Below are 25,347 nucleotides of genomic sequence, written 5' to 3' on the forward strand. Positions count from 1 at the left end.
GCAGTGCCGTAAAGCACATCTGGCCCCTGCCCCGGGTCCTATTCCTTCAGGGTGTCTGTGCACCGCCGTTGCTACGGTGCCGCCAAACGCGGCTGTCGTGCGGCCCCGGCGTCAGCGGCGATGGCGGCGGGGTCGGGTGGGAGTGGGGGGTCTGGGGGAGGCCCCGGGCCGGGGCCTGGTGGGGGTGGAGGCCCCGGCGGGAGCGGCCCGGGACCGGGGTCTGGCGCGGGTTTGGGCAGCGGCGGGGAGCTGCACCCGCGCACCGGGCGCCTGGTGAGCCTGTCGGCCTGCGGGCGCACAGCGCGGCGGCAGCAGCCGGGCCAGGAGTTCAACCACGGGCTGGTGTTGAGCCGGGAGCCCTTGCGCGATGGACGCGTCTTCACCGTCCGCATCGACCGCAAGGTGCGGAGCTGGGGCCGCCAAGCCAAGATGTGGAGGCTGGTGGGAGGGGACCGGAGCGAGCCGGGGGGTCGGCCAGTGGAGCCCCACCATTGGGTCCCGCGGGGGAACCCACAGACTCAGAGGCCAGGCGACGTGCAGGGAGGGAGCGTGAAGCAGGAGCTTTCGGCCTGAAGGAGCCGGGAGAGCTGGAGTCTCCCCAGACCCAGGAGCAGGCAAGGGGCGCGGAGCCTCGCCCGCTAGAAGGAGTAGGGGACCAGCCCGGGCAGTTTCTGGGAGATGGAGGACCGAGAGATGTCAGCGATGTGATGGGCAGGGAAGAGAGAGAACCTAGGAAAGAGCCGACCATTGAAGGACAGACTCCGGGCTGGTGGGGAAGATGTGTAGGGAGAGCTAGTCGGAGTGGGAGGTGTGTGCGGTTCAGGGAGGAGGCCAGGGGCACAAAGACGGCTTTGGGCAGAGAGTGCCTCTGAGTGGAGCCAGAGCCTAGGGGAGGGGATGGGGGGAGAATGATTTACAGGAGCAAGGAATGTGGACCTGGAGAGCTAGCTGTGAATTTGGGGGGTTGAGGAACCACAGGTCCAGCGAAGTTAGAGGAGGCAGGGAGCTGGAGCCGGGAAATGAGCCAGCACGCTGGGGAGCGGACTGGTGCAGACACCGAGCCGGGTGCAGAGCAGAGTGGACCTAGCACAGACAGTCACCTGTGGGACTGCAGCTCGGGGTAGTCTCTCGTGTCCCGAGAGAGAGCAGTCAGTTAGGCGGTCTGAGAGGTGGGGAGAGGAGGACACAGCGGCCTGTGAGTTGTGGTTTCCTCGTGGTGGGAGGCCCACTGGTGGCCCATCCTGAGCCACTGTCCACCACCCCTGTCACAGGTCAACTCCTGGAGTGGCTCCATTGAGATCGGGGTGACGGCACTGGACCCCGGTGTGCTGGACTTCCCAAGCAGCGCCACAGGGCTGAAGGGGGGTTCGTGGGTAGTGTCCGGCTGCTCGGTGCTGAGGGATGGACGTTCGGTGCTGGAGGAGTATGGTCAGGACCTGGACCAGCTTGGCGAAGGGGACTGCGTGGGCGTGGAGCGCACAGCGGCGGGGGAGCTGCGGCTCTGGGTGAACGGGCGGGATTGTGGTGTGGCTGCCACAGGCCTGCCGGCCCGGGTCTGGGCCGTGGTGGACCTTTATGGCAAGTGCACCCAAGTCACCGTGCTGCCCCCTGAGCCAGGCTTCAGCTCCCCTACTCCCACCCCCACGCCTCCCCTCGAGCCCTCCGCTCCCCCTGAAGATTCCGCCTTGGGGACCTCTAGGGATGAAGGTGAGAACACAGCGAGGGCCGCGGTGGAGGGGTGGGCACGGGATGGCTGAAGGGACACGGAGTGACAAGCCGGGCTGGGTGTGGGCCGGGCCACTCAGACCCCCGAGTCTGCTGAAGGGGAAAGCAGGGCTCGAGGAGGGGGTCTCCTGGCTGTGGGCTCTGCAGCAGGGGCTGAACCCTCATTCCCCTCCCATCCTGCCTGGTTCCCAGCCTTCATGGTGTCCCCAGCGCAGGCCCGGCCGGAGACGTTTCCTAACAGCCTCGAGTCGCATAATGGTGAGGGCGTCTGGGAGGCCCCCGGAAGGGGAGTGGGAAATGCGGTGGACGAGGGAGGGGCCTCAGGAGAGGGGTAGGGAGAGAACGCAGACCTGAGGGCGTAGGTCCTCATGTCAGCTTTCCTCTCGTCCTGCTGCTGTAGACTTTGCCAGCATGGAGCTGTCTGAGGTGGTGAGCAATGCCATCCTGTCTGCCTACAATGGGGGGCTCCTGAATGTGAACCTGAGCTCCCCGCCAGCAGGGGAAGGACCAGGGTCTAGCGGTGCTGCCACCTCCCCCATCCTCACCTCCAATGACGCCCTGCTCTTCCATGAGAAGTGTGGGACTCTCATCAAACTCAGCAACAACAACAAGACGGCTGAGCGTCGCCGGCCCTTGGATGAATTCAACAATGGGGTTGTCATGACCAACCGCCCGCTCCGGGACAATGAGATGTTTGAGGTGTGCAAGAGCCGGGGGTCTGGCTGGTACCTCACCCTCTGGGAGCTCAAGATGGGGCTTGATCCTTGCTACTGGAAGGGGAAGGACCAGGGGCTGAGAGTCCATTCTCCACATTTACATGCCCACCTCTCCCTTCTAATGTTCCACCCCAGATCCGCATCGACAAGCTCGTAGATAAATGGTCAGGCTCTATTGAGATTGGTGTCACCACCCACAACCCCAACAATTTGGAATACCCAGCCACCATGACCAACCTGCAGTCAGGTACCGGCCACTGGCAGGGGGGGCGGCTGGGGGCCTGGGGAACCTGAGGGGAAGGAAACTCGTCCCCTAACCAGAGCGTGTGCTTTCTCCTAGGCACCATAATGATGAGCGGCTGTGGGATCCTGACCAACGGCAAGGGCACCCGCCGGGAGTACTGTGAATTCAGTCTGGATGAGCTGCAGGTGAGGGCGGGGCCGCCTGGCTGCGTCCCTGCCTGGGCACCGCAGTCTAGAGCAAGGCCTTTATCTTTTGCCTAAAGGTTCTGTCTAAGAAGGCAGGGTTGCCCAGCAGTTAGGCACTCAGTTTTTGGAGTCGGATGGGTTCAGTGCCTCTTCTGGGTTGGCCGTGTGTAGTAGTGACCCGAGGCAAGAAGCTTACCCCTTTGGTAGTTTTTTCTTTCCTGCAGATGTCTAAAATGAGCCTGTTAGTGGTGTTTTACAGATTGTTGTGAGGGTTAAGCAAGTTCATGGTTGTAAGGTGACTTGCTGCAGCACTGAATGACTTGCACGAAGCGTTCAGGGTGGTCTGAGGCGCAGGAGAACGTTTGGAGCTGTTCCCTGTGATGTGGTGGCGGGAAGGCTCCAGGACTGCTCTGTTCTCATGGCTCCCACACTGTCTGGAGCCTGACTGTGGGTGAATTCCAGACTGTTCCTTTTTGTTTGTTTTGAATAGGAGGGTGACCACATTGGTCTCACAAGGAAGTCCAACTCTGCCCTCCACTTCTTCATTAACGGCATTGACCAAGGTGAGGGGAAGTCAGCGAGGGCTGGCGGGCCAGGGCTTCCGGTGAGGTGGTCTGTACCTCCTCCTCCTGCCTCTTTGATGCTCCGTCTCTGTATTTGACTCTTCTTCCCTTACCCCCCATTCCTGTGCCTTGCACCCCCACAGGCGTGGCTACCCCCTTGACACCCCCGGTGGTGTATGGTGTGGTAGACTTGTATGGGATGGCAGTGAAGGTGACCATCGTCCACAATAACAACCACAGTGACCGTCTACGCAGGAACAATGCCATCCTGCGGGCGCTGTCCCCTGAGGGTGCTCTCCGCCGTGCTGCTCCTGCTGCCCAGGCAGAACCTGAGCGCCTGCTCTTCCACCCCAACTGTGGGCAGAAGGCAGCCATCACCCACGAGGGACGCACTGCTCTGAGGCCCCAGTATGGCCCAAGGGGTGGGGAGAAGCCTGCAGAAGGGGCTCTAATGGAATTGGGGGGAGGAGGGAGGAAGTGGGAGGTACACGGAGTCTGGTCTGGGGTGTCCTGGGCAGAAAGGGGGGAGCCTTCTGAGTATGATGTTTGTCTGGTTGACTTGGGCTAAAAGGATGTGGCACGTTCAGAGTTTGTGTTGGGGGGTCTGAGTCCCCACTTGCTGTGCCCTCAGTGCCACCGATGACTTCAATCATGGCGTGGTGCTGAGCAGCAGAGCCCTGCGGGACGGAGAGGTATTCCAGGTGCGCATCGACAAGATGGTGGACAAATGGGCTGGCTCCATTGAGATTGGTGTCACCACCCACAACCCTGCCTACCTCCAATTGCCCTCCACCATGACCAACTTGCGTTCTGGTGAGCTCCCGAGAGGGGCAGGGCCAGAAGAGGGTCCCAGGGAGGAAGCCGTGCTCACAGCCTGATGCTTGTTCTCCAGCCCTTTCCCCTGGTCACACTTGTGACGGCTGAGTCGGTGGCTGAGGAGGCCCCCAGACAGGGCCTGTGGCTGGCGTGAGAACAGCAGTTTTCTTGTCTTTCTCTGGGGAAAAGCCCACTGTCAGAGAAAAGGCAGGCTGGGCTAAGGCTTCGGGGAATAACGTGGGGGCTGCTCTGTAAAGGAGCGGAGTCCTGGCTCCTCCCTCATGTCCTCTGCCACTCCTTGACCCCTAGGGACCTGGATGATGACTGGGAATGGGGTGATGCACAATGGGACAACCATCTTGGATGAATATGGGCACAACCTGGACCGCCTCAAGGTGGGAGAGTGGGTGTGCTGGCAGGTCTCAACAGTGGGGAGTAGGCAAGGGGGGCTGCTGCAGGACCAGCCCAGGCAGGGACTCTGCCTGACTCCTCACTCCAGCCCCCCTTCTTCCAAGGCAGGGGACACGGTGGGCGTGGTTCGTAGGGAGGACGGGACTCTCCACTTCTTTGTCAATGGGATGACTCAGGGCCCGGCTGCCTGGAATGTGCCCCCGGGTGTCTATGCTGTTGTGGATCTCTACGGCCAGGCTGCCCAGGCCACCATTGTGGACGACGTGGGTGAGGGCCGGGCTGGGCAGGGGCAGGACGGTGGGGTGGCCTCCTGAGGCCTCAGAGACAACTGTATGCCTAATAGGTGATGTCCCCTCTTGCAGAGGTGACCCCAGTTCCTGAACCACTCCCTGAGGGGAACAACCAGGTGTCTCCAAGCTCCCCATCCTCAGGGGCGGGGGGCTCCGACCTCCGCTTCCACCAGCTGCATGGCAGTAACGCAGTCATCACTAACGGTGGCCGCACTGCGCTCCGTCACAACTGCCGCAGCGAGTTCAATGATGCCATTGTTATCTCCAACCGGTCAGTGTCCGGGCTGGGACGTCCCCACTTTCCTACTGCCCAGCTTCAGCAACCCAGTAGGGCCTGTCTGATCGCCATTCTCCCGGGCAGGGCCCTGCGGGATGGAGAGCTGTTTGAAATTGTCATTCAGAAGATGGTGGACCGCTGGTCAGGCTCCATTGAGGCTGGTGAGGGGCAGCTGTGTGTGTGTGTGTGTGTGTGTGTGTGTGTGTGTGTGGTGGGAGGTGCTGCCTGCCTATGCCTGGGGCTTGGCTCTGACCTACCCCTGCCTCCTCACAGGAGTGACTGCTATTCGGCCAGAGGACCTTGAATTCCCCAACACTATGACGGACATTGACTACGATACTTGGATGCTGAGGTTGGGCTGCTTGCTTTGGGACCAGCTGGGTGGGACTGGGTGGAGCGGCTGGGACAAGGGAAGCAGGGTCTCAGGCCTGCTTCTGTGATAGACTAGGGGATCTGGCCACCTCTTCTCTTTAATTCTGGGAACCCACCTCCCTCCTTCCACACGGCTCAGCCCTCCTTTCCTCGGGGTATTTATTACTTTTTCATGAGAGAGATCCCAGGGATGTAGGAGACAGGATGGGGTCTCAGACCCCAGATTGAGATGCTAATCCAAGGCCCTGGCAGATTCTGACAGCAGAGACTGGGCAGGGACCTGTGTGGGGAGGGAGCTGGGAGGCTGAACTCCCCCTTTGGCCATCCCTCCAGTGGCACAGCCATCATGCAAGATGGTAACACGATGCGCAACAACTACGGGTGCGACCTGGATGCGCTGGGCACAGGTGCGCGCATCGGCATGATGCGGACGTCCAAGGGCGACCTGCACTACTTCATCAACGGCCAGGACCAGGGCGCTGCCTGCTCAGGCTTGCCTCCGGGTAAAGGTGACTACTCTGTGGCTCTCGACCTGCCCCCTCAGCCTGGCCCTGAGGGTGTCAAGGTTCTGACGCCTCCTTTCCCACCCAGAGGTGTATGCGGTAGTGGATCTCTATGGCCAGTGTGTCCAAGTGTCCATCACCAATGCTACCGGCCCCATGGACAACAGCCTGGCAACCAGCAACACCGCCACTGAGAAGTCATTCCCCCTGCACTCCCCAGGTTCAGCCAGCAGGGAGGGAGGGTGGGCTCTGCTGGCCTGTTGTGCGCCTGAGAGAGACAGCTTCTGGGTCAGGAAAGCTGTTGCAAGACAGACTGCAGCAGCTGCAGGCAGAGGGGAGGGAGCAACCCATGGTGGGGAGCAGCCGGGAAGAGGACAGGGTTGTGCCTGGTACCCAGGGCCTGGATGCTTCCCTGCCACCAAGGGGCTAGGACACCATAAGCTGGGTCCACCAGGTTTGGGGATGAGTCTTAATGTGGTGAAAAGAGGTGTCACGTGTCTTAAAGGGGTGATGTCAGATGGGACCTTTATGTCAGCTTCCTGTTTCACCTGAAAGCTTTGCTCTGTGTGCTATCTGAAGCTTGCTGCCCCAATTCTACTCTGTTCTTCGGCACCATCTTTCCGCAGTGGCTGGCGTGGCTCACCGATTCCACAGTATTTGCGGCAAGAATGTCACTCTGGAGGAAGATGGCACAAGGGCGGTGCGGGCAGCTGGCTATGCTCATGGCCTTGTCTTTAGCACCAAGGAGCTCAAGACTGAGGAAGTCTTTGAGGTGGGCTGTGGAGATATGACAAAGGAGGCTTCCAGGCCCAGTCACAGCAGGACCAGCCTGCTTCCTACCTGCCCCTCCCCTGCCCCATCTAGTGCAAGCGCATATTTTCTCACACAGGTGAGAGTGGAAGAGCTGGAAGAGAAGTGGGCAGGTTCCCTCCGGATAGGGCTAACAACACTGGCACCAGGGGAGATGGCGCCTGGAGCAGGTGGTGGCCCTGGGGTGCCTCCTTCCCTGCCAGAGCTCCGGACAAAGACCACCTGGATGGTGTCCAGCTGTGAAGTGAGGCGTGACGGGCTGCTCCAGAGGATGAACTATGGCCGGAACCTAGAGAGGCTGGGGGTAAAGCAGTTGGATCTGGGAATAAGGGTGGGCCTGGGAGTTGGGATGGCAGAGAGAGGTGGGCTGAGCATCTGTCCTTCTCACCTCGGTCCTAGGTGGGGAGCCGTGTGGGCATTCGCCGGGGGGCAGATGACTCGATGCACATCCTGGTAGATGGAGAGGACATGGGGCCTGCAGCCACTGGCATTGCCAAGGTAGACCCATGACTTGCCTTGAATTCTAGGAGTGGGTTGAGTCCTCACTCATCTCCAACTGCCTGGGTCTTGTGTGCCTCCAGAACGTGTGGGCTGTGTTGGATCTATACGGGCCAGTGCGGAGTGTGTCTCTTGTCAGCTCCACAAGGCTGGAGGAGCCAGAAGGCACCCAGCCTCCTTCCCCCAGCTCGGACACCGGAAGTGAGGGCGATGAAGACGATGAGGACGAGGAACACGGCCTGGGAGTAAGAGGCTGCAGCAGGGCCCCTTGGGCACATGGATGAGCGGTTGGTGGGGCATTGGCCACCAGATTATTTTTGGGTTCTCCAGTCCTGTCCAGGATGGGTAGAAGCCTATGCACACAAGCTCTGAACTCTAGTGGGGGCTTGGGCCTCGCCTTGGCAGCCCTAGCAGCTCAGTCTCTCCTCCACACCAGGGCGAGGATCAAGTGGCCATTATGCCTACAGCCCTTGAATTCCTGGAGAACCATGGGAAGAATATCCTCTTGTCCAATGGGAACCGGACAGCTACACGGGTGGCCAGCTACAACCAGGGCATCGTTGTCATCAGTCAGCCCCTGGTGCCCCAGCTGCTGGTCCAGGTGGGCCTTCCTTGTTTGTCCCCTTCTTGTCCCCAGCAACTCTTGCTCAGGGCGACCCAGGGCCAACCTTCCTGGAGCAAGGCCTTTCCAGATTGAGGACAGTGAAAGGCATGTCCCTTGAATGACCTTCCCAGGCTTCTGTTTATACCCTGTGGTGGGAGTTGCCGGTCAGTGCCCACCTGGTACCTAGTGAGGGAAGCAGCAGGAGGAGCTGGGGTGTTCCAGGGAAGATGCCGGGTCCTGTATATGGGAGCAGGGAGGGCTTTCCAGAGGGCCCTGTCGTTGCAAACTAGAGATGTCACTGTTAGCCAGGGGAAGGGAGCCTCGGGGGACAAGAATCCTTACAGAGTCCACAGCAAGACCAAGGCGGGGAGAGGAGAGGAAATAACTGAATTTGCAGTTTCCAGTCCCTCCAAGCGTTCGAAGGGGCAGCATCCCAGGCCACACCCTCCCTGGCTGGTGTGAGAAGCAGGGTGTGTGCTGGGTGGGTGGCCTCTTTCCCAGGAGGTCATGACTGGGGAATAGTTGCCTTCTCTCCCAGGTGCGGATAGACTTCCTGAACCGCCAGTGGACATCTTCCCTTGTCCTGGGAGTCATCACCTGCCCACCGGAGAGGCTTAACTTCCCTGCTTCTGCCTGTGCCCTTAAACGGGCAGCCTGGCTGTTGCGGGGCCATGGGGTCTTCCACAATGGCCTCAAGGTGGGTAGGGAGCAGGGAGAAGTGAGAGGCCAGGTCTCTGAATAGGGAGGGGCTGGCCAAAAAGAAGGAGAGGGGCCCCGAGCTTGGAGGTAGGATCACAGATATGAAGGGGCACTGTAGTGAGCGACTCACATGAGGGCGCAAGTGTCGTTAGCTGGACCGTCTCGGGCTTGCTGCCTCCTATGCTGGGAACATTGAGAATGTTGCAGTGAGGGGAAGGGGAGGTGGAGTCAAGGTCATTGAAGCCGGGGGTAGAGCCCAGACAGTGGGCAAGTGTGGAGGCAAGGCCCAGGGACTGGCGACCTGCAGCAGAGGGAAGGGTGGGGGTGGCTGCTGCTGGTGGGAGTCTGCTCTCTGGGAAGACAGTAGATCTCTCCCTCCCAGATCTGTGAGAAGTTTGGGCCAAATCTGGACACGTGTCCTGAAGGCACCATCCTGGGACTGCGGCTCGACAGCTCTGGGGGACTGCATCTCCATGTCAATGGGAGGGACCAGGGTGTGGCTGTGCCAGATGTCCCCCAGCCCTGCCATGCGCTCGTGGACCTCTATGGGCAGTGTGAGCAGGTTAGTGGCTGGAGGCAGGGAGGAGGGAGGGCCTGGAGACAACTGTCCAAGTAAAGGGGATGATCAAGGAAGAGATCAGGAGGCTCTAGAGCAGTGGTTCTCAACCTTCTGGCCCTTTAAATACAGTTCCTCATGTTTGTGACCCCCAACCATAAAATTATTTTCGTTGCTACTTCATAACTGTAATTTTGCTACTGCTATGAATCGTAATGTAAATATCTGATATGCAGGATGGTTTTAGGCGACCCCTGTAAAAGGGTCATTTGACCGCCAAAGGGGTCGCGACCCACAGGTTGAGAACCGCTGCTCTAGAGGTTGGTGACACTGGCTGACCACCCCTCTGTGCTCCAGGTGACCATCGTGAGCCCTGAGCCAGGAGCTGCCAGTTTGAAGAGTACTGGAACCCAAGGGGACATGGAGAAAGCTGACATGGTGGATGGTGAGCCAGCCCAAAGGGACCAGGATCCTACCCCACCCCATACCTCTAGCCCATCTCCCATGACCTGTGCCACATGTGCTCCCTCAGGGATCAAGGAGAGTGTGTGCTGGGGTCCACCGTCTGCTGCCAGCCCTCTCAAGAGCTGCGAGTACCATGCCCTTTGTTCCCGATTCCAAGAACTGCTGCTGCTTCCTGGTGAGTCCCCAGTCCCCTAGAATCTGCCTCATTCCCTGGACCAGTGCAGGGCCATGCTGAGAGCCCTAGAGACCAGTCAGAGGAGGCTGTGTAGTTGAGACCCAGGACAGGAGCCATAGCACCAAGTCTGCCACTTACTCTCCCACAGAGGATTATTTCATGCCTCAACCAAAGCGTAGCCTGTGCTACTGTGAGTCTTGCCGGAAGATGCGCGGGGACGAAGCCCACAGGCGCCGTGGGGAACCTCCCCGGGAATACGCCCTGCCCTTCGGCTGGTGCAGGTTCAACCTCAGGTACATACGGGGCATGTATCTCTCTTACTGTTCTTTGCCTCCTTGAAAAAGGAAGGTCCCAAGAGGGTGCATGGAAGTGACAGAACTGCATGTCTAGGGGATGACCTTGGGGAGTCAGTAACCTTTGTCCCATCTGCCCTATCTGCCCACTTCCTAGAGTGAATCCTCACCTGGAGGCTGGGACACTAACCAAGAAGTGGCACATGGCGTATCACGGCAGCAATGTGGCAGCCATCCGGAGGGTGCTGGACCGAGGGGAGTTGGGAGCAGGTACTGTGGCTCTGACAGAATCAGAGCAGGCTGGGCCTGTGGGCTGGAGCCTGTGGGCTACTCTGACCCAGTTCTCCTCACAGGAACTGCCTCCATCCTGAGCTGCCGGCCCCTGAAGGGAGAGCCCAGGGGAGGGTTTGAGGAGCCGGGTGAGAACTGTGCTCCTCCTCGGGAGGAGCAGCCCCCTCCAGTGCTGCTTTCTCCCTCCCTCCAATATGCTGGGGCCGAGACCCTGGCATCCAAAGTGCAGTAAGTACACAGGCGATGGCCCCAGGGCCACTTGGGTCTCCATGATTTGATCTCTCCTTTCCCACCTTGTTTTGCTAGTTCCTCAGTCTCCACCCAGCCCTTTCTCAGTGTGGCCCAGTGGTTGAGCATTCGCCTATGAACCAGGAGGTCACGGTTCAATTCCTGGTCAGGACATATGCCCGGGTTGTGAATTGGATTCCCAGTAGGGGCATGCAGAAGGCAGCTGATCAATGATTCTCATCATTGATGTTTATCCCCCCCCCCCTCCTCTCTCTGAAATAAAAACATTTTTTAGAAAGTGTAGTTGGAGCAGGCATATTAAAAAGGGTTGTCAGGGTAGATATCATTAGGTGAGATTTGAGCAAAGGCTGGAGAAGAGGTGAGGGAGTTAGCTGAGCAGGCATTGGGACGAAGGCCATTTAGAATAGAGAGAACAGCTAGAGCCAGTCCCTGTAAAGTAGAAGTGATTCCTAGGACTAGCAAGGCCCGTGTAGTTGCAGTTAGGAGAGGTGACTGTGGCCAGAGGCCTCACCACCCTATTTCTGCTTTTTGCCTGACAGATTTCGGGACCCCAAATTTCAGCGGACACACCAGGCCCAGGTGGCGTTCCAGGTGTGTGTGCGCCCTGGCTCCTACACCCCCGGCCCTCCTTCCGCTATCCTCAGAGAACCTCCTGACCCTCACTTCAGCCCAGCCGAACTGGAGTGGGTAACCAAGGAGAAGGGGGCCACACTCCTCTATGCCCTGCTGGTACGGGTGGAATGAGGGAGTGAGACCTCACTACGACAAGCACAGTTGGGCCTTGGGCCCGCGGACTCTGAGTGACGACGGCCTCCACCTCATTCCAGTGACCCACAGCATGCACGGTGCTCATTCTGGCAGAGGCACAGGAGCATGGAGGCGGTCTCAGATTTGGGTGGGAAGTGGAGGACATCTCCATGTCCAGGGCCTCAGAACACTCCCTCTGAAGTGGAGGAGCTGGTGGGGAACCCGGCTCCAGGCCCTGGGTAACCCCTCTTCATGCACTGATTTGGGGAACACGACTCCCTCTGACTCCCTCCCCTGTATCACTTAATTTATTTCCGTTTTTGTTCCTGGTTACTGTGAATCCCAGAGGAGTCTCCCTGTGCCCCACATGAAGCTGCTTTTTCCTGTGGCACCAGGCAGGAAAGGGGAAGGGCGGCGCAGTGGAGGGGCTGGGTCCTCTGTACAGTTGTCATGACTCTGATTTCGAAGGAGCCAATAAACACCGTCTCTGAGCACCTGCGTCGCCTCTTGCAATTCCCAAGGGGGTCCCTGGCCCGCCTCGTCGGGCCCAACCGCGGGGCCGGAATGGGAGTCCGGGGCTGGCCGGCGTGGGGCGGGCCCAGTGGAGGAGTTTGGACGCCACAGGCACCCGTCCTCGACACTTCCGCCTTTTCCTTCCGCCCAACCCTTAAAGCCCCTGATGTGAACCCGGAAGGATTAAGCCCAATTGCCGGATGTGACGTATAGCCAAGGCGCGCAGTGGGGAGCGAAGCGCGGAGAAAGAGGGTAGGGAGGGGCCGGGGCCGGTGGGGCCGGAGGCGAGAGCCCCGAGGCTAGAGACCCCTACGCGCGCGTGCGCGCTGGAGCAGCGGGGGGCGGCCCCGCGGTCGGGCGGCGCAGGGCGGTGGGTCCCCGACACGTGACCGGGGCGGTGGGCGGACTTCGGTCTCGGCCGAGCAGGCGCGCTTGTCCCTGAGCGCTCGCTACCCACAGGCCCAGTCCGAGGCCTGGCAGTCAGCGACAGAGCCGGGCGCCCACGGCCCGTGCGCCCCCGGCAGCACCATGCCTGCGCTCCTGGAGCGCCCCAAACTTTCCAACGCCATGGCCAGGGCGTTGCACCGGCACATCATGATGGAGCGGGAGCGCAAGCGGCAGGGTGAGCCGGGGCCAAGGCGGGAGGGCACACACCCCTGTGGACACGCTGTTCCAGGCCCCACCCTCGGGCCGATCAGTGCGGCGGCGGCAGAAGCTAGGAGGGGGGTGGAACGGCCCAGTGGTGGTGGGAGTTCAAGTCGCCAGGGCTGACCTGCAGAATTCCTCAGCCGGGAAGGACCTTGGAGAGCACCTAGTGAACCTTACCTCTCCGTCCCCCTGCAGTGATCGGAAGCCTCTTATCGGTAGCACTGGGATAACCATTTTTGCTGGCTTCAGTCTCTAACGTTCTAATTAACCATTCTGCCACTTTCCCTGCGTGACCTTCCTCCAGAGGAAGAAGAAGTAGACAAGATGATGGAACAGAAGATGAAGGAAGAGCAGGAGAGACGAAAGAAAAAGGAGATGGAAGAGAGAATGTCCTTAGAGGAAACCAAAGAACAGGTATGTGTAGTCCATCTTTCCCAGATGGACTTTCTTCCCTTGGCTCTCCTACCTTCTTCTTTTCCCTCCCTTTCGCCAGATCCTGAAGCTGCAAGAGAAGCTTTTGGCCCTTCAGGAAGAGAAGCACCAGCTTTTCCTGCAGCTCAAGAAAGTTTTACATGAGGAAGAAAAACGGAGGCGAAAAGAGCAGAGGTGGGATTGGAGCTAAAATTAAAATTGGGCAAAACGTATAGATGGAGTCAGGTAACAAAAGATCGGTGTTTGTGGCAAGAGGACACTTGTCCTTGATGTTTGACCTGCCTTCCTTTCCCTCTAGTGACTTAACCACTCTGACATCAGCCGCATACCCACAGAGCCTAACTGTTCACACGGGAACTCATCTCCTCAGCATGCAGGGTGAGGGTTACAGAAACCACCTGTCAATGGGCCCTCCTGGGTCTTGTAGACTGCACTTCAGCGTCATGAAGCCCCTCTTCCTCTCTAGGGAGCCCTGGAGGACACAATCGCCCAGGCACCCTCATGGCAGCTGACAGAGCCAAACAGATGTTCGGACCCCAAGTGCTTACAGTAAGGAGTCAAATTGGTGTTTCCCCTACTACTTCCACCCACCTTGCTAAACCACTATTCAAGCAATGAGTGTGACACTGACATGTATGGAGAAAAATGGGAGCACACACAGTCAATTGAGATTCTGCTTTCAAGTTTACAGTGAGCTCTCATCCTCCTTAGACCCGGCATTATGTGGGCTCTGCAGCTTTCACAGGGACCCCAGAGCACGGGCAATTCCAAGGCAGCCCAGGTGGTGCCTATGGGACTGCTCAGCCCCCACCTCACTATGGACCCGCTCAACCGGCCTATAGCCCTAGTCAGCAGCTCAGAGGTGAGTGGTGGGAAAAGAGGGGAGGGGGTACTTTCGAGGCCCAGAGGGTTAGAGTGCTGTGAACAGACTAAAGGGAGGTTCTAATGGCTGTGCTTCCCATCTTTTTCAGCACCTTCAGCCTTTCCTGCAGTGCAGTACTTGTCTCAGCCACAGCCACAGCCCTATGCTGTGCACAGCCACTTCCAGCCCACCCAGACAGGTGATAACACCCCATTCAGGGGCCCTGGTTCCACAAGTTCTCCCTTTCCGTTCTCTACTCACTTCACACACCCTTCTTTCCCACCTAGGGTTCCTCCAGCCTGGTGGTGCCCTGTCTCTACAAAAGCAAATGGAACATGCTAACCAGCAAACTGGCTTCTCTGACTCAGTGAGTGTGGAGCTTGGGGAGATCAGGGGAAGGGCTTTGCTATGGGGAACCCCAGGCTGCCGCGGGTTCTGACTCTGTTCTCTGCAGTCCTCCCTGCGCCCCATGCACCCCCAAGCTCTGCATCCAGCCCCTGGACTCCTCGCCTCCCCCCAGCTCCCTGTGCAGATGCAACCAGCAGGGAAGGTAAGGGTGATAATCATACCTGTCATAGTCTCTGCAGTACCATGGCAAACTGGATTGGGTAGGACAGGCCCACACCCATGGTTTTCCCTTCCTCCTTGGGGGTGTTTATATGGGTGTGGACCAGAAGGGAGAACATTCGCACTGACAAACCCCCCTTTCATCACCACCAGTCCAGCTTTGCTGCTACTAGCCAACCTGGCCCCCGGCTCCCATTCCTCCAACACAGCCAGAACCCAAGATTCTATCACAAGTGACCATCAAATTTCATCTTCAACCTCACCCCACCCCCTACCTTGGGTGAGAGTCCCTGGTATGTCCTAGGCCAATAAAATCTATCTGCCATTGCCCCTGGCTACTACTGTTTGTGTTCACCCCCACCTGGACTAGGCCAGGGCTGCTTAAAGGGTGGGGGATAGGTAACAGGTCCATGGCAAGTTAGTGTTCCCAGACTGGGGACAGTGGGTTGATTGTAATGAACTCATTGTCACGGTCTAATCTATAATCTATTTTTGGTTCCCAAGTTTTCCCTTCTAGTTAGCAAGTACCCATTTATTCAGAGTAGCCAAGTTGGGGCTTCATATTAAACTTGTAGTTTTATTCAGGTTTGATTTTAACAAATGTGTCAGGGTGAGAGCCCACAGGAAAGGGTGAAGCCCATGGGGGCAGGGCCCTCCCAGATGCCTGAGGAGGGGGGCAGGTCCCCTTTCCTCTCCTCCTCTTCCCTCTCCTGCTAAAGGGATTTGGGGAGAGACATAGGCATGGGGAAGGAGCTGGTCCCCAGTCTGTGGAGGTGGTGCTTGGGGTAAAGGGCTATAGGAACAGGGACCAGACCAGGATGAGTGGGGGGGAGGGCACACGGACCATTTGCCAGAATCCACGGCTGATTCCAGAATTTAAAAAAAAAAAAAAAAAAAAAAAAAAACCTAAACCACAAGCAGCACCCACCCCATCTCCCCCACAAGGGCTGTAGTGTGAGGGGAGAAGAGGAAGGCAGCTTCACCAAGGCCATGGCTCACTCACTCCTGGCCAAGGGAGCAGGGTGAAGGGCAGGGGCTCCCCAACAGATTGAGGGGGTGGAGGAAACCAAAATAAAACATCAAATAAATTGTGTAGGAGTCCAGCCAAGGGCCGGGGCCAGAGCTGAGCCAGGCTGGGGGAGGGGGCCTCTGCAGGCTCGAGGATCACTGCGCCACCACCGCCACCCTGCGTATAAAAGAGAAACCAGGTAAGACAGGATAATACCTTTAACAGGAGGAAGGCTTAGGGGTAAGAAAGCCTAGAACAATTAAGACTAAAGCATCCACAAAGTATGTGAAGGGGACTTGAGGGGAGTTTGTCACACTCACCTGGGAGCCAGTTATTTTGCCATGGCCTTGATTGCAACAGCTGCCTCCTCCGTCATGGCAGACAGCACTGTAATCTTCGGGGAGCAAAAGGGAGAATCAGAAGTCTGAGCCCAGGGACCAAGCACAAGGAGCAAAGCTGGGCACAAAAGAAAGTGGGTGGGGCACTATACCAGGATCTCCTCTCCACAGTCGTACTTCTGCTCAATTTCCTTGCCAAGGTCTCCCTCAGGCAGACGAAGGTCCTCTCGCACCTCCCCGCTGTCCTGGAGCAGTGATAGATACCCATCCTGGATGCCAATCAGCTGGGGGAAAAGAGGGAAGGAAGCTGAAGGTTGAGGAGACGGGGTCTGACATATCAAGTACCCTCTCCTCCCAGCACAAGCTCTTCTGATCAGTCAGTTTCTGCGCCCCCACCCCAACTGACTAACCCTACAGCAAGACCATCCACATACCTGGAAATCATTCCTTTTGATGTTGGGAACATCCATATTATGAGTTGACGGGCAGATATCTTCATACTTCTTCCCAGTAAAGATGTCAATACCAACCAGGTGGACCTGTATGTATGCATCACATCAAAGAGAAACCCAGCTAAACTTCAGGATGGAGGAGATAAAAGTTGAAGTTGTCCCTGCTGGTGAGGGAAGTCAGACTAGATTGGGCAAAGATTAGGGGAATTGGTAATGAGCCATAAATTCAAGAAATACTATAACTTCCAAAAGGAACCTGAGGGGAAAAGACCACCATTGAGACTAGATTGACAGCACAAGGGAAAATGTAGGCCAGCTTTGGAGTAGTCAGTTACCTCAAGCTATCAAATCACTGGTAAATAAAAGGCTAAAAACTTGGAAAATAAGAAAGGTAGAAGGGAAAGAGCTGAGAATACAGGAAGGACTGAGAAAGGAAGAGAGCTGAAAAGAAAAAATTACTTGGGGGAAATCAGAAAGAACAAAGCAATTAGGAAATAAGAAAAACATGAAATAGAAGAATCTAGAACATCAGGGGGTAACCCAGGATTAATGCCAAGTCAACAGAAGACAGGATTGAACTTTTGAGGAAAAAATAAAAGTCTGAAGTGCCAAGGAAAGCACTGGGCAAGAATGTTAGGACCCAATGGGCAAGGAGGCTCTATTAACTCAAGGAGAGGGGGCAGCTACCCTGGCCCCCTTCAGGGAAGGCTACATTTCATTAGGATTGAAGAAACCCTGGGCAAAGTGATAGGAATAAAGAGCACCTACAGAGATTCAAGGAAAGACCAACAGAAAAAGTGAAAGCCATGAATAAGGATGGAGCAGCTAAATAGCCAGAGCATAAAGGACCACCAAGAGAAGTTAGAGATCCACATAGAGATAGAGGGAGTTATCAGAGAATGATGGTGGAAAAGGCTCAAGGCTGGTAGCAAGTGTAGAAAGAACGGTATCAGGGCTGAGTGCTGAACACAACTGGATAATAAATAGGAAAAGAGTCAATAGAAGGCTAGGACTACTGATAGCTTGCTGCCAGGAGCCCCATGGGCATGGGAAATGTGGGGAAAGCAAGATGTGAAGAGGTGGAATTCTAACCTTGGCATGGCCGTGCTTGCCAGTCTTGGAGGTGGACATCTCCACAATCTTACATGGCCGTCCTTTGAGCACCACAAAGCCATTCTTACGTAATGCTGAGCACTGCATTGGGAAGGTGGCTGAGGCCCCTGCATCTCCTGTCTCGAAGTCCAAATCATCTGCCATTTTAAGAGGCTTCGATTCCAACTAGTCAAGAAAAAAACTGGGGTCAGCAAGGATGGAAGCTAACAGTGTCTCCAATTTATCCCACTCCTCTCTAGAAACTGCTTCATTTTCATTCCAGATGTTTATTCCATTACCCACTTAAAATAAAATAAAAATTCCTAGATTAAATACTGATTGGAATCACAAATACTCAAGAACTCATGTGTGTACGTTGGGGAGAATAAGCTGGATCCCCACCCCAACTGAAAGTTAAAGGGGACTTGGGAAAAGAAGTTTGGGGGCATTAGGATGTCAAATCTGAGATGGGCAAAGACCTAATCCCTGGGGAGGGGGAGGACTCAGGTGTTACTTGCCACTGAAACCAACTACCCCTTTAGCCCACACATAACCAGGGCTATAATTAGGTGAGCAGCTATGAGCCAGCCAAAGGGCGGGGCTAATGCGGAGGGGAGAAGGGAGGGTGGATACCGGCGGGCAGGGCCCCACCCGTCTCTGTTACACCCCCCCACCCCCACCCTATCCACACACAAGCTAGTCATTGGTACAGGAAACCACAAGGGCTCTTTGGGGGATTCCCGCCTCTCCAACAGGCATTTGTCGATGCAGCCAAGGGGGAGAAAGTAAAGTTGTTTTCTAACCGATCCCCCTGCCAAACACCTCAATCTTGTTTCCCAAAGGGAACCCAGGAACCCAGCGTCTCGAGAGCCCTCCCACTTTTCCCAAGATGCTTCGGTCCTGTCGGCTTTTCAGACGGGGCCTGTAAGTCAGAAAGTGAGGGAGTGGGGAGTGGTGAATGACAATAAAACGAAAGCAAAAGACTGGTAGTAATTAGTAGTATAACTTATACTAGGTTAGTAGAATTAAGACTCTAAAGCCAGAACTCCCAAAACACACATCGAGGGAGACAGTGACAAGGCTCTGAGCACCTCTAACAGCGGGGAACTCATCGGCCCCGGACTTTAAGGCGCTGTCAGCACCACCGAGTTGGGCTCCCGTCCAATCGCCCTCGTTTTCTCCATTTCTCTGACTTCCTAGCAAGGACCAGTGTCACTTACACCTGGTTGGCCCCCTCACTTCACCTGAGGTTTGGGGGAGCGCTCCCGGGGCCCATGAGGTGGGAGCGCGCTAACATATGCCCGCAGTGGGCGCTCTCGGTGATCGCGGTCCGGGCCTCCGGCTTCTCCCACTCCTCCGATTCCCAAGCGCTCTTAGGCGCCCACGAGGACCCGCTCTCCCCGCGCTGAGGGTTGCCGACTCCCGCCCATGTGGCCGCCCGGGGCTTCCGGTGGCCGGGACTTGGGGGGAGGGGTCCCCGCGCTGCCATGCGGACCCAGTCCACGTTCGGCCATGCGGCCTCTGACCCCGAGGGCAGCCTTCCGTACGGGGCACTTCCGGTGCCGCAGCTGCCCCCTCCTCAAAGGCCGCGCCAGTCCGGAGCCACGCCGCCTCCCCTCCCCCCGCTGGCCGCCAGCCCCCCCTAAATGCCCTCTCACCGAATAGCCCCCTCCCCCACCTCACGTGGCCGCGCGGCGCCTGGTTCTCAACCGCCCAGGTACCCTTGTCCCGCCGGGCCGATCTGGCCCCCGGCCCTCGCCCCGGCGTGACCGCCTGGCGGCCTCTCCCGCGTGGCGGCCTCGCGGCTCGCCGTCCCCCGCCCTGCGTCGCTCCAACGTCACCCGGCAGGACTCAACCGTCACCGCACGCGCTAACCAGGGCACGCACCCGCGCCTTTCCGCACCTCGCGCCGCTCGCCGACCGGACCCCGGCGGCGGCCACCGCCGCTCCCTTCTGCCCCCTCCCCGACCCCCGCGCAGTTCCATCTCTACTCCCAGATCCAAGTCAAGGTTCCGCGCACGCGCGCCCTGCCCGCTCTCACCTCGCGCGAACGCAATAACTCGACCCCGTCCGCTCGCCGCGAGCCCAACCGCTGCCTCTGAGCCCGCTGCCGCCGTCGCCGCCGCCGCCGCCGCCGCCGCTGCTGCACACGGGTCTTAGTACGCAGGCGCCGACTCCCCACTGACCAACCAAGCAGCCCTGTGACAGCCGCGCAAGCGTGCTATCTAGCTCCTCCGCCCTCCACCCCCGCACTGCGCAAGCGCAAAGATCCTCCCCAGGCTCCATCCTCCCTCCCACCTACCCATCCAATGACGTGTATACGTTTCTCCACCCCTCACAAATCCTGAGTTCAGCCCACTAGTAGGCAACGCGCAGGCGCACCCGGTTTTTTAATCCTTTAACCTCCTCTTCCCTCCCCGTGACAGACCACTAGCCCTACCGGACAGTTCTTGCGCCTGCGCAATAAGGAGCCCTAGACTCCGCACCCTCTGAAGGAAACGCCTCGACCACAAAGCGCATGTGTATTGGGAAGCTTGACCACTCCTTCCACCTCAGACGTCGTTTGTACGCCGGACGTTGAAAAGACCACGCCACCGTATCGCTAGCCTCGTCTAGAACGCATGCGTTGTAGGAAACGCCCCACCACGGCTGTAACTGGACCTAAACGACTCACACGTTTCAGAAAACTTGCCGTGTGGGGTGGGCTCCTTGTCTCAAGACCGCCCCCCCGCCCCCCAGCCAGCCTCCGGCCCAGTCACACATGCGCAGCAGAGCTCTCTGCGCTCCGGTCTCCCAGGCGCTAGTGTGGTCGGCTTATCGCCCCTCTCCGCTTCAGCTGTGCGCTCCGCTCTGCCATAGAGTTTCATCCGGAAAGATAGAGCGGTCCTGCCCCGGCCACCATCTTGTTTAAACGCTTGATCCGCATTGGTCCCTGTGGCTCACACAGAGGCTGCTCTACCTCTGAATCCTGAATGAGGATACTTATTTGTAATTTCTCTTTCCCCCCACCCAACTGTTCTCGGTGGTCTCCAAAACAATTCTCTTCGAGCACACTTAGAAAAAAAATTGTAAGAAAGAATGGTATGTTAAATTCCACTGACGTTCCCTTAAATCATAGAGGATGTCCATGAAGCTGGAAACAAGCTGTCTCTTGGGATGCATTAACCCGGCCCTCGTTCTGGAGAAGAAAACAGGCATTTCCTGAAAACTTCCAGTCTCCCACCAGTTCCTAGGTTTCCAGGGCCACCTTCACGGCTACTTTGTTGGCTTCAGTAAGCTAGGTGAACAACAAAGAGTACTGTGGAACAAGACCAGCAACGAAATATCTGGCATTAGAATCCAAAATCCTGAATCTGGTTCTTTTGTTTTTTTAAAATAAATTTTTATTGAACATAACTCGACCAAGTTCAGAGAGGAAGGGAGAGGGAGAGAGAGATAGAAACATCAATGATGAGAATCACCGATGGGCTGCCTCCTGCACGCCCCCTACTGGTTTCCAGCCGCACCCAGGCATGTGCCCTTGACTGGAATCCAACTCGGGACCCTTCAGTACACAGGCTGCTGCTCTATCCACTGAGCCAAACCAGCTAGGGCCTGAATCTGGTTCTTGTTTAAGAATCCTGTGACATGATAGATGTGAGCTGCAAACATCAGCTTGAATTAATACATTTAGGTAGCACACTAGAGGCCCAGTGCATGAATTCATGCACTAGTAAGGTTCTTTGGCCTGGCCTGCGGGATCCGGCTGAAACCGGCTCTCCGATATTCCCTGAGGGATCCCAGATTGCGAGAGGGCACAGGCTAGGCCGAGGGACACCACCGGGAGGTTGGCCAGCCAGGGAGGAACCACGGAAGGGCTCCAGGGCATGTCCAGCCCATCTAGCTCAGTCCCAATCACCAGACCCCAGCAACAAGCTAACCTACCTATTGGAGCATCTGCCCCCTGGTGGTCAGTGCACATCATAGCTACTGGTCGACCGGTCTACTGTCTGCCCCCTGGTGGTCAGTGCACATCATTGCGAGTGGTTGAGCAGTCTTAGCATATCATTAGCATACTATGCTTTGATTGGTTGAACAGATGACCCAATGACTGGACACTTAGCATATTAGGCTTTTATTATATAGGATATAGGATTATACTATCACCCCCAGCTCTTTCCACTCAATTTTCTGAAATGCCTGCCCTTCCCTTTGTAAAACAAAACTTTTTGGCCTAGCCAGTTTGGCTCAGTGGATAGAGCATTGGCCTGCAGACCATTCTGGTTTCTATTCTGGTCAAGGGCATGTACCTTGGTTGCAGGGCCCTGGTCAGGCTCGTGGAGGATATTTCTCTCTCTCTCTCCCCCTCCCTTCCACTCTCTCTAAAAATCAATGGGGGGAAAATATCCTCGGGTGAGGATTAACAACATACATGAGACCACACACTGTTTCTGTGTTTCATGTAAAGATAAATTAAGCCAGCTGATGAAAAGAATTCCCATAGAGAGAGAAATCAGGCAAGGATTGGGGTTGAGATGGGGGTTCTCTGTGGTACAAATATTTCTCAGTGAACTGATCCTTATCCAGGGACCTGGGCAGGAACTATTTATTCTTCCTTCCACCCTCAAGGGCTTGCATAAAAGTCAAATACATCAAACGGACCTTGAGAATGGTCAAATAGGTAACCCTTTGGAGAAGAACAGGTCTTGAACCTGCTCTCACAACACCCAGCTGCTGGGATCATAGCAGAAATCTTGACTGCACTCACTTACTCACCCATTCATTCAGTTAATATTTACTGAGTCTATTAAGTACCAGATACTTGGAACATAAAGATGGTGAGCTTAGCAGCATGATCTCTGCCCCACAGTTGGGGGGAAGGAGATTATCAGATAATAAACAAAAATCTAATGTTGGTCTGTATGCTCAGGCCAGTGCCTGTCTACCACCAGTGAGTGATGGGTTTTAAAATGAGAGTTGGGTTTTAAATAAATAAATAAATAAATAAATAAAATGAGAGTTGGTAGGAGGAGGAGCACCCTGAAGGATGCCTGAGGGATCTTTGTGATTCTGACCTTGCCTCTTTGGAAGTTAAAGAAAAGAGGCTGCAGGTGGAAAAGAATGAGACTGGAGTTGTTCTGGGCCTGGAAGAAAAGACCTACCCACCCTCCATGAGATCTTGCTCAACCTGGGTGCTAGAAAAGTCAGAACATTTCTTAGAAAATGGACCAAGTGAATAGGAACAAGGCTGGGGACAGAACATAGACCCGGCTCGTAGAGGAAGGAAGCTCAACGAGTCAATCACAAATGACTATAGCATGTTGACTATGATAATTCATTTGCTCATTCATTCAGTCTCCAGGTGGTCTCAGAAGCCTTGCTCTGTGCCATGCTTTATGGCCAATGGGGGAAAGCCAGGTAACTGTAGAGCAGTGTGATGCAGCCCTTTGTAAGGAATGTGGAGTTGAGTGAGCACCAAGATGGGACCAAACCCAGTCTGGAAGGCTGGTAGGTCTTTTGGCAGTGGAGACCCAGAGCTGAGGAATCAGAAGGATCAGCCCTCAGTAGGGTGAGGAAGGATCTGGGAGTTCTGTGGATGAGATAAAGAAACTAGCCGGGATTTTTAACCTCTCAGGCCTTTGTTCACAGACTCCCAGGCTTCAGGGCGCTGATCGTGAGGAGGAGGAGGCCTGGGAGGCAGCGCGCATTCTGTGCGGGGTGTGTCTGAGGCTCCTTGAGCCCAACAGCCCGAGATTGGGATCCCCGTGCCTCCCGGACTCCTCTCTGCTCACCGCGTCCCTGCAGCCTGACCCCATTTCACCCTCCAGCCTTGGCGACCGGCGCCTATCAGGTCCCGCTGCCCAGGTCCCCGCGCTCAGAATGATAGGAAAGGAGAGGGAGAGAGAGATAGAAACATCAACGATGAGAGAGAATCATTGATTGGCTGCCTCCTGCACGCCCCCGTTGGGGATCGAGCCCGCAACCCCAGCATGTGCCCTTGACTGGAATTGAACCTGGGACCTTTCGTCCGCAGGCTGATGATCTATCCACTGAGCCAAACAAGGATATTGTCAGCAACACAGCAGTAAATATCAATACAAAGCAGATTATTACTGTAGATCATGCAGGGAGAACAAAGGGTGAAATATTTAACAATAGCACCGTTTGGGACTTTGCGGAAGATGGCGGCGTAGGTAAACACCAGAGACTGCCGCCGTGGACAACCACTTCAAAAATACAACTAAAAGTCGGAGCGGACATCAACCAGAACCACGGGAAGGCTGGCTGAGGAGAGTCTCTTCAACTAGAAGCAAAAACAACAGCATTCCGACGCTCAGCGGAGGCGCAGTGTGGAAAATTTAAAGGTACGGCGGTGCGGTGGTGAGGGTGCGCGTGCAAAGCGGGCTGGCGGCTGAGGGCGCGGTTGTCGTTTTCAATCAGGAGGGAGTCTCAGACTCTGGGCTACAGATCCGGGCGAGTCTCTAGGGACCCAGACTCAAACGGGAGAAGCGGGACTGTCTGGCTACGGCCCCTCCGAGGTTTGCAGCGGTTGTTGGGACTGAGAGGCAGAGCCCCTGGGGACGGACTGAGAGCGGCCATAGCTGCTCCCTCCCCCTGCCCTGTTGAGCCCGCCCCGCCCAGGCCCTGCGCACAACCATTTGCCGACCGCCTCAGGCAAAGGCTGGAATAACGCCTCCCCAGAAGACACACGTTTCCCACAGCTGATTCCTACAGCCAGTCAGCCTGGTGGTCAAATCCCTCTAGTGTTAACTACAACAATTAAGGCTTGGCTAGAACAAGACTGCGCACAGAGACCACAAGGGGGGGCACCAAGAAAGCATATAAGATGCGGAGACAAAAAAACATGACAGAAATGGAAGATATGGAGCTAAGAATCGCAATTTTGAGGGCTTGCCATAAATTTGTGCAGAGCCTCACGAAAACTAATGAGACCCTCGATGCTACGATAAAGAAATTAGAAAGTAAGCATACACGGACTGAAATAAAGAATATTATACCCAATAGCAGACCAGAGGAGCACAAGAATCAAACCAAAGATTCGACAAAAAACACCCAATTGGAAAAGCAAAATGAAAAAAGAATCCGAAAGTGTGAAGATAGTGTAAGGATCCTCTGGGACAGCTTTAAGCGGTCTAATATCAGAATTATCGGAGTGCCAGAAGATGAGAGACAGCAAGATACTGAAAACCTATTTCAAGAAATAATGGCAGAAAACTTCCCCCACCTGGAGAAAGAAATGGACTTACAGGTCCAAGAAGCGCAGAGAACCCCAAACAAAAGGAATCCAAAGAGGACCACACCAAGACACATCAAAATTAAAATGCCAAGAGCAAAAGACAAAGAGAAAATCTTAAAAGTAGCAAGAGAAAGAGGCTCAATTACCTACAAGGGAATACCCATACGACTGTCAGCTGATTTCTCAACAGAAAATTTGCAGGCCAGAAGGGAATGGCAAGAAATTTTCAAAGTGCTGAATACCAAGAACCTACAACCAAGATTACTTTATCCAGCAAAGCTATCATTCAGAATTGAAGGTCAGATAAAGAGCTTCACAGATAAGGAAAAACTAAAGGAGTTCATCACCGCCAAACCAGTATTATATGAAATGCTGCAAGGTATCCTTTAAGAAGAGGAAGAAGAAGAAAAAGGTAAAGATACAAATTATGAACAACAAATATGCATCTATCATCAAATGAATCTAAGAATCAAGTGAATAAATAACCTGATGTACAGAATGAACTGGTGATTATAATGAGTCAGGGACATAGAAAGGGAATGGACTGACTATTCTTAGGGGAAAAGGGGTGTGGGAGATGCGGGAAGTGACTGGACAAAAATCATGCACCTATGGATGAACTCAGCGGGTGGGGAGTGAGGGTGGAGGGTGGGGTGGGAGCTGGAAAGAGGGGAGTTATGGGGGGAAAAAAGAGGAACAAATGTAATA

General features: G+C 55.8%; 3 protein-coding genes across 6 annotated transcripts; 2 read left to right on the forward strand and 1 right to left on the reverse strand.

Annotated features, from left to right (window-relative positions):
- The first annotated feature begins 120 nt into the window (after nt 1-120).
- NEURL4 (neuralized E3 ubiquitin protein ligase 4) lies at nt 121-11,983 on the forward strand. Of its 3 annotated transcripts, none has more exons than XM_070393364.1 (29): nt 121-402; nt 1,272-1,707; nt 1,918-1,983; nt 2,126-2,424; nt 2,577-2,688; nt 2,782-2,870; nt 3,361-3,433; nt 3,577-3,841; nt 4,065-4,246; nt 4,559-4,644; nt 4,765-4,927; nt 5,023-5,221; nt 5,312-5,388; nt 5,501-5,579; nt 5,933-6,108; nt 6,191-6,322; nt 6,729-6,874; nt 6,992-7,216; nt 7,312-7,410; nt 7,494-7,655; nt 7,847-8,011; nt 8,553-8,711; nt 9,096-9,275; nt 9,627-9,714; nt 9,802-9,909; nt 10,058-10,202; nt 10,360-10,472; nt 10,556-10,721; nt 11,282-11,983. In XM_070393364.1, the coding sequence occupies exons 1-29, from the start codon at nt 121-123 to the stop codon at nt 11,484-11,486; spliced, it is 4,677 nt and encodes a 1,558-aa protein (XP_070249465.1). In that variant the 3' UTR covers nt 11,487-11,983. The 3 variants fall into 3 exon arrangements, with proteins under 3 accessions (XP_070249465.1, XP_070249466.1, XP_070249467.1); XM_070393365.1 differs by having other exon boundaries at nt 5,933-6,102; XM_070393366.1 differs by lacking the exon at nt 1,918-1,983 and having other exon boundaries at nt 5,933-6,102.
- A 195-nt stretch (nt 11,984-12,178) lies between these two features.
- GPS2 (G protein pathway suppressor 2) lies at nt 12,179-15,615 on the forward strand. Of its 2 annotated transcripts, XM_070395569.1 has the most exons (11): nt 12,179-12,254; nt 12,462-12,624; nt 12,955-13,064; nt 13,144-13,256; nt 13,381-13,460; nt 13,549-13,631; nt 13,794-13,944; nt 14,054-14,143; nt 14,232-14,311; nt 14,399-14,494; nt 14,665-15,615. In XM_070395569.1, exons 2-11 carry the CDS (start codon nt 12,531-12,533, stop codon nt 14,746-14,748), a joined length of 981 nt encoding a protein of 326 aa, XP_070251670.1. In that variant the 5' UTR covers nt 12,179-12,254; nt 12,462-12,530; the 3' UTR covers nt 14,749-15,615. The 2 variants fall into 2 exon arrangements, with proteins under 2 accessions (XP_070251670.1, XP_070251671.1); XM_070395570.1 differs by lacking the exon at nt 12,179-12,254 and having other exon boundaries at nt 12,268-12,624.
- On the reverse strand, nt 15,069-19,600 carry EIF5A (eukaryotic translation initiation factor 5A). The gene is made up of 6 exons (XM_070395571.1): nt 19,444-19,600; nt 17,403-17,588; nt 16,293-16,397; nt 16,011-16,142; nt 15,841-15,914; nt 15,069-15,697 (listed from the first exon to the last, which is right to left on the reverse strand). The coding sequence occupies exons 2-5, from the start codon at nt 17,565-17,567 to the stop codon at nt 15,852-15,854; spliced, it is 465 nt and encodes a 154-aa protein (XP_070251672.1). The 5' UTR covers nt 17,568-17,588; nt 19,444-19,600; the 3' UTR covers nt 15,069-15,697; nt 15,841-15,851.
- Nucleotides 19,601-25,347: the final 5,747 nt, after the last annotated feature.

Source organism: Myotis yumanensis, unplaced genomic scaffold, assembly GCF_028538775.1.
Source record: "Myotis yumanensis isolate MYYU_CA2020_CCGP unplaced genomic scaffold, mMyoYum1.0.hap1 SCAF_16, whole genome shotgun sequence".
NCBI classification, from domain to species: domain Eukaryota; kingdom Metazoa; phylum Chordata; class Mammalia; order Chiroptera; family Vespertilionidae; genus Myotis; species Myotis yumanensis.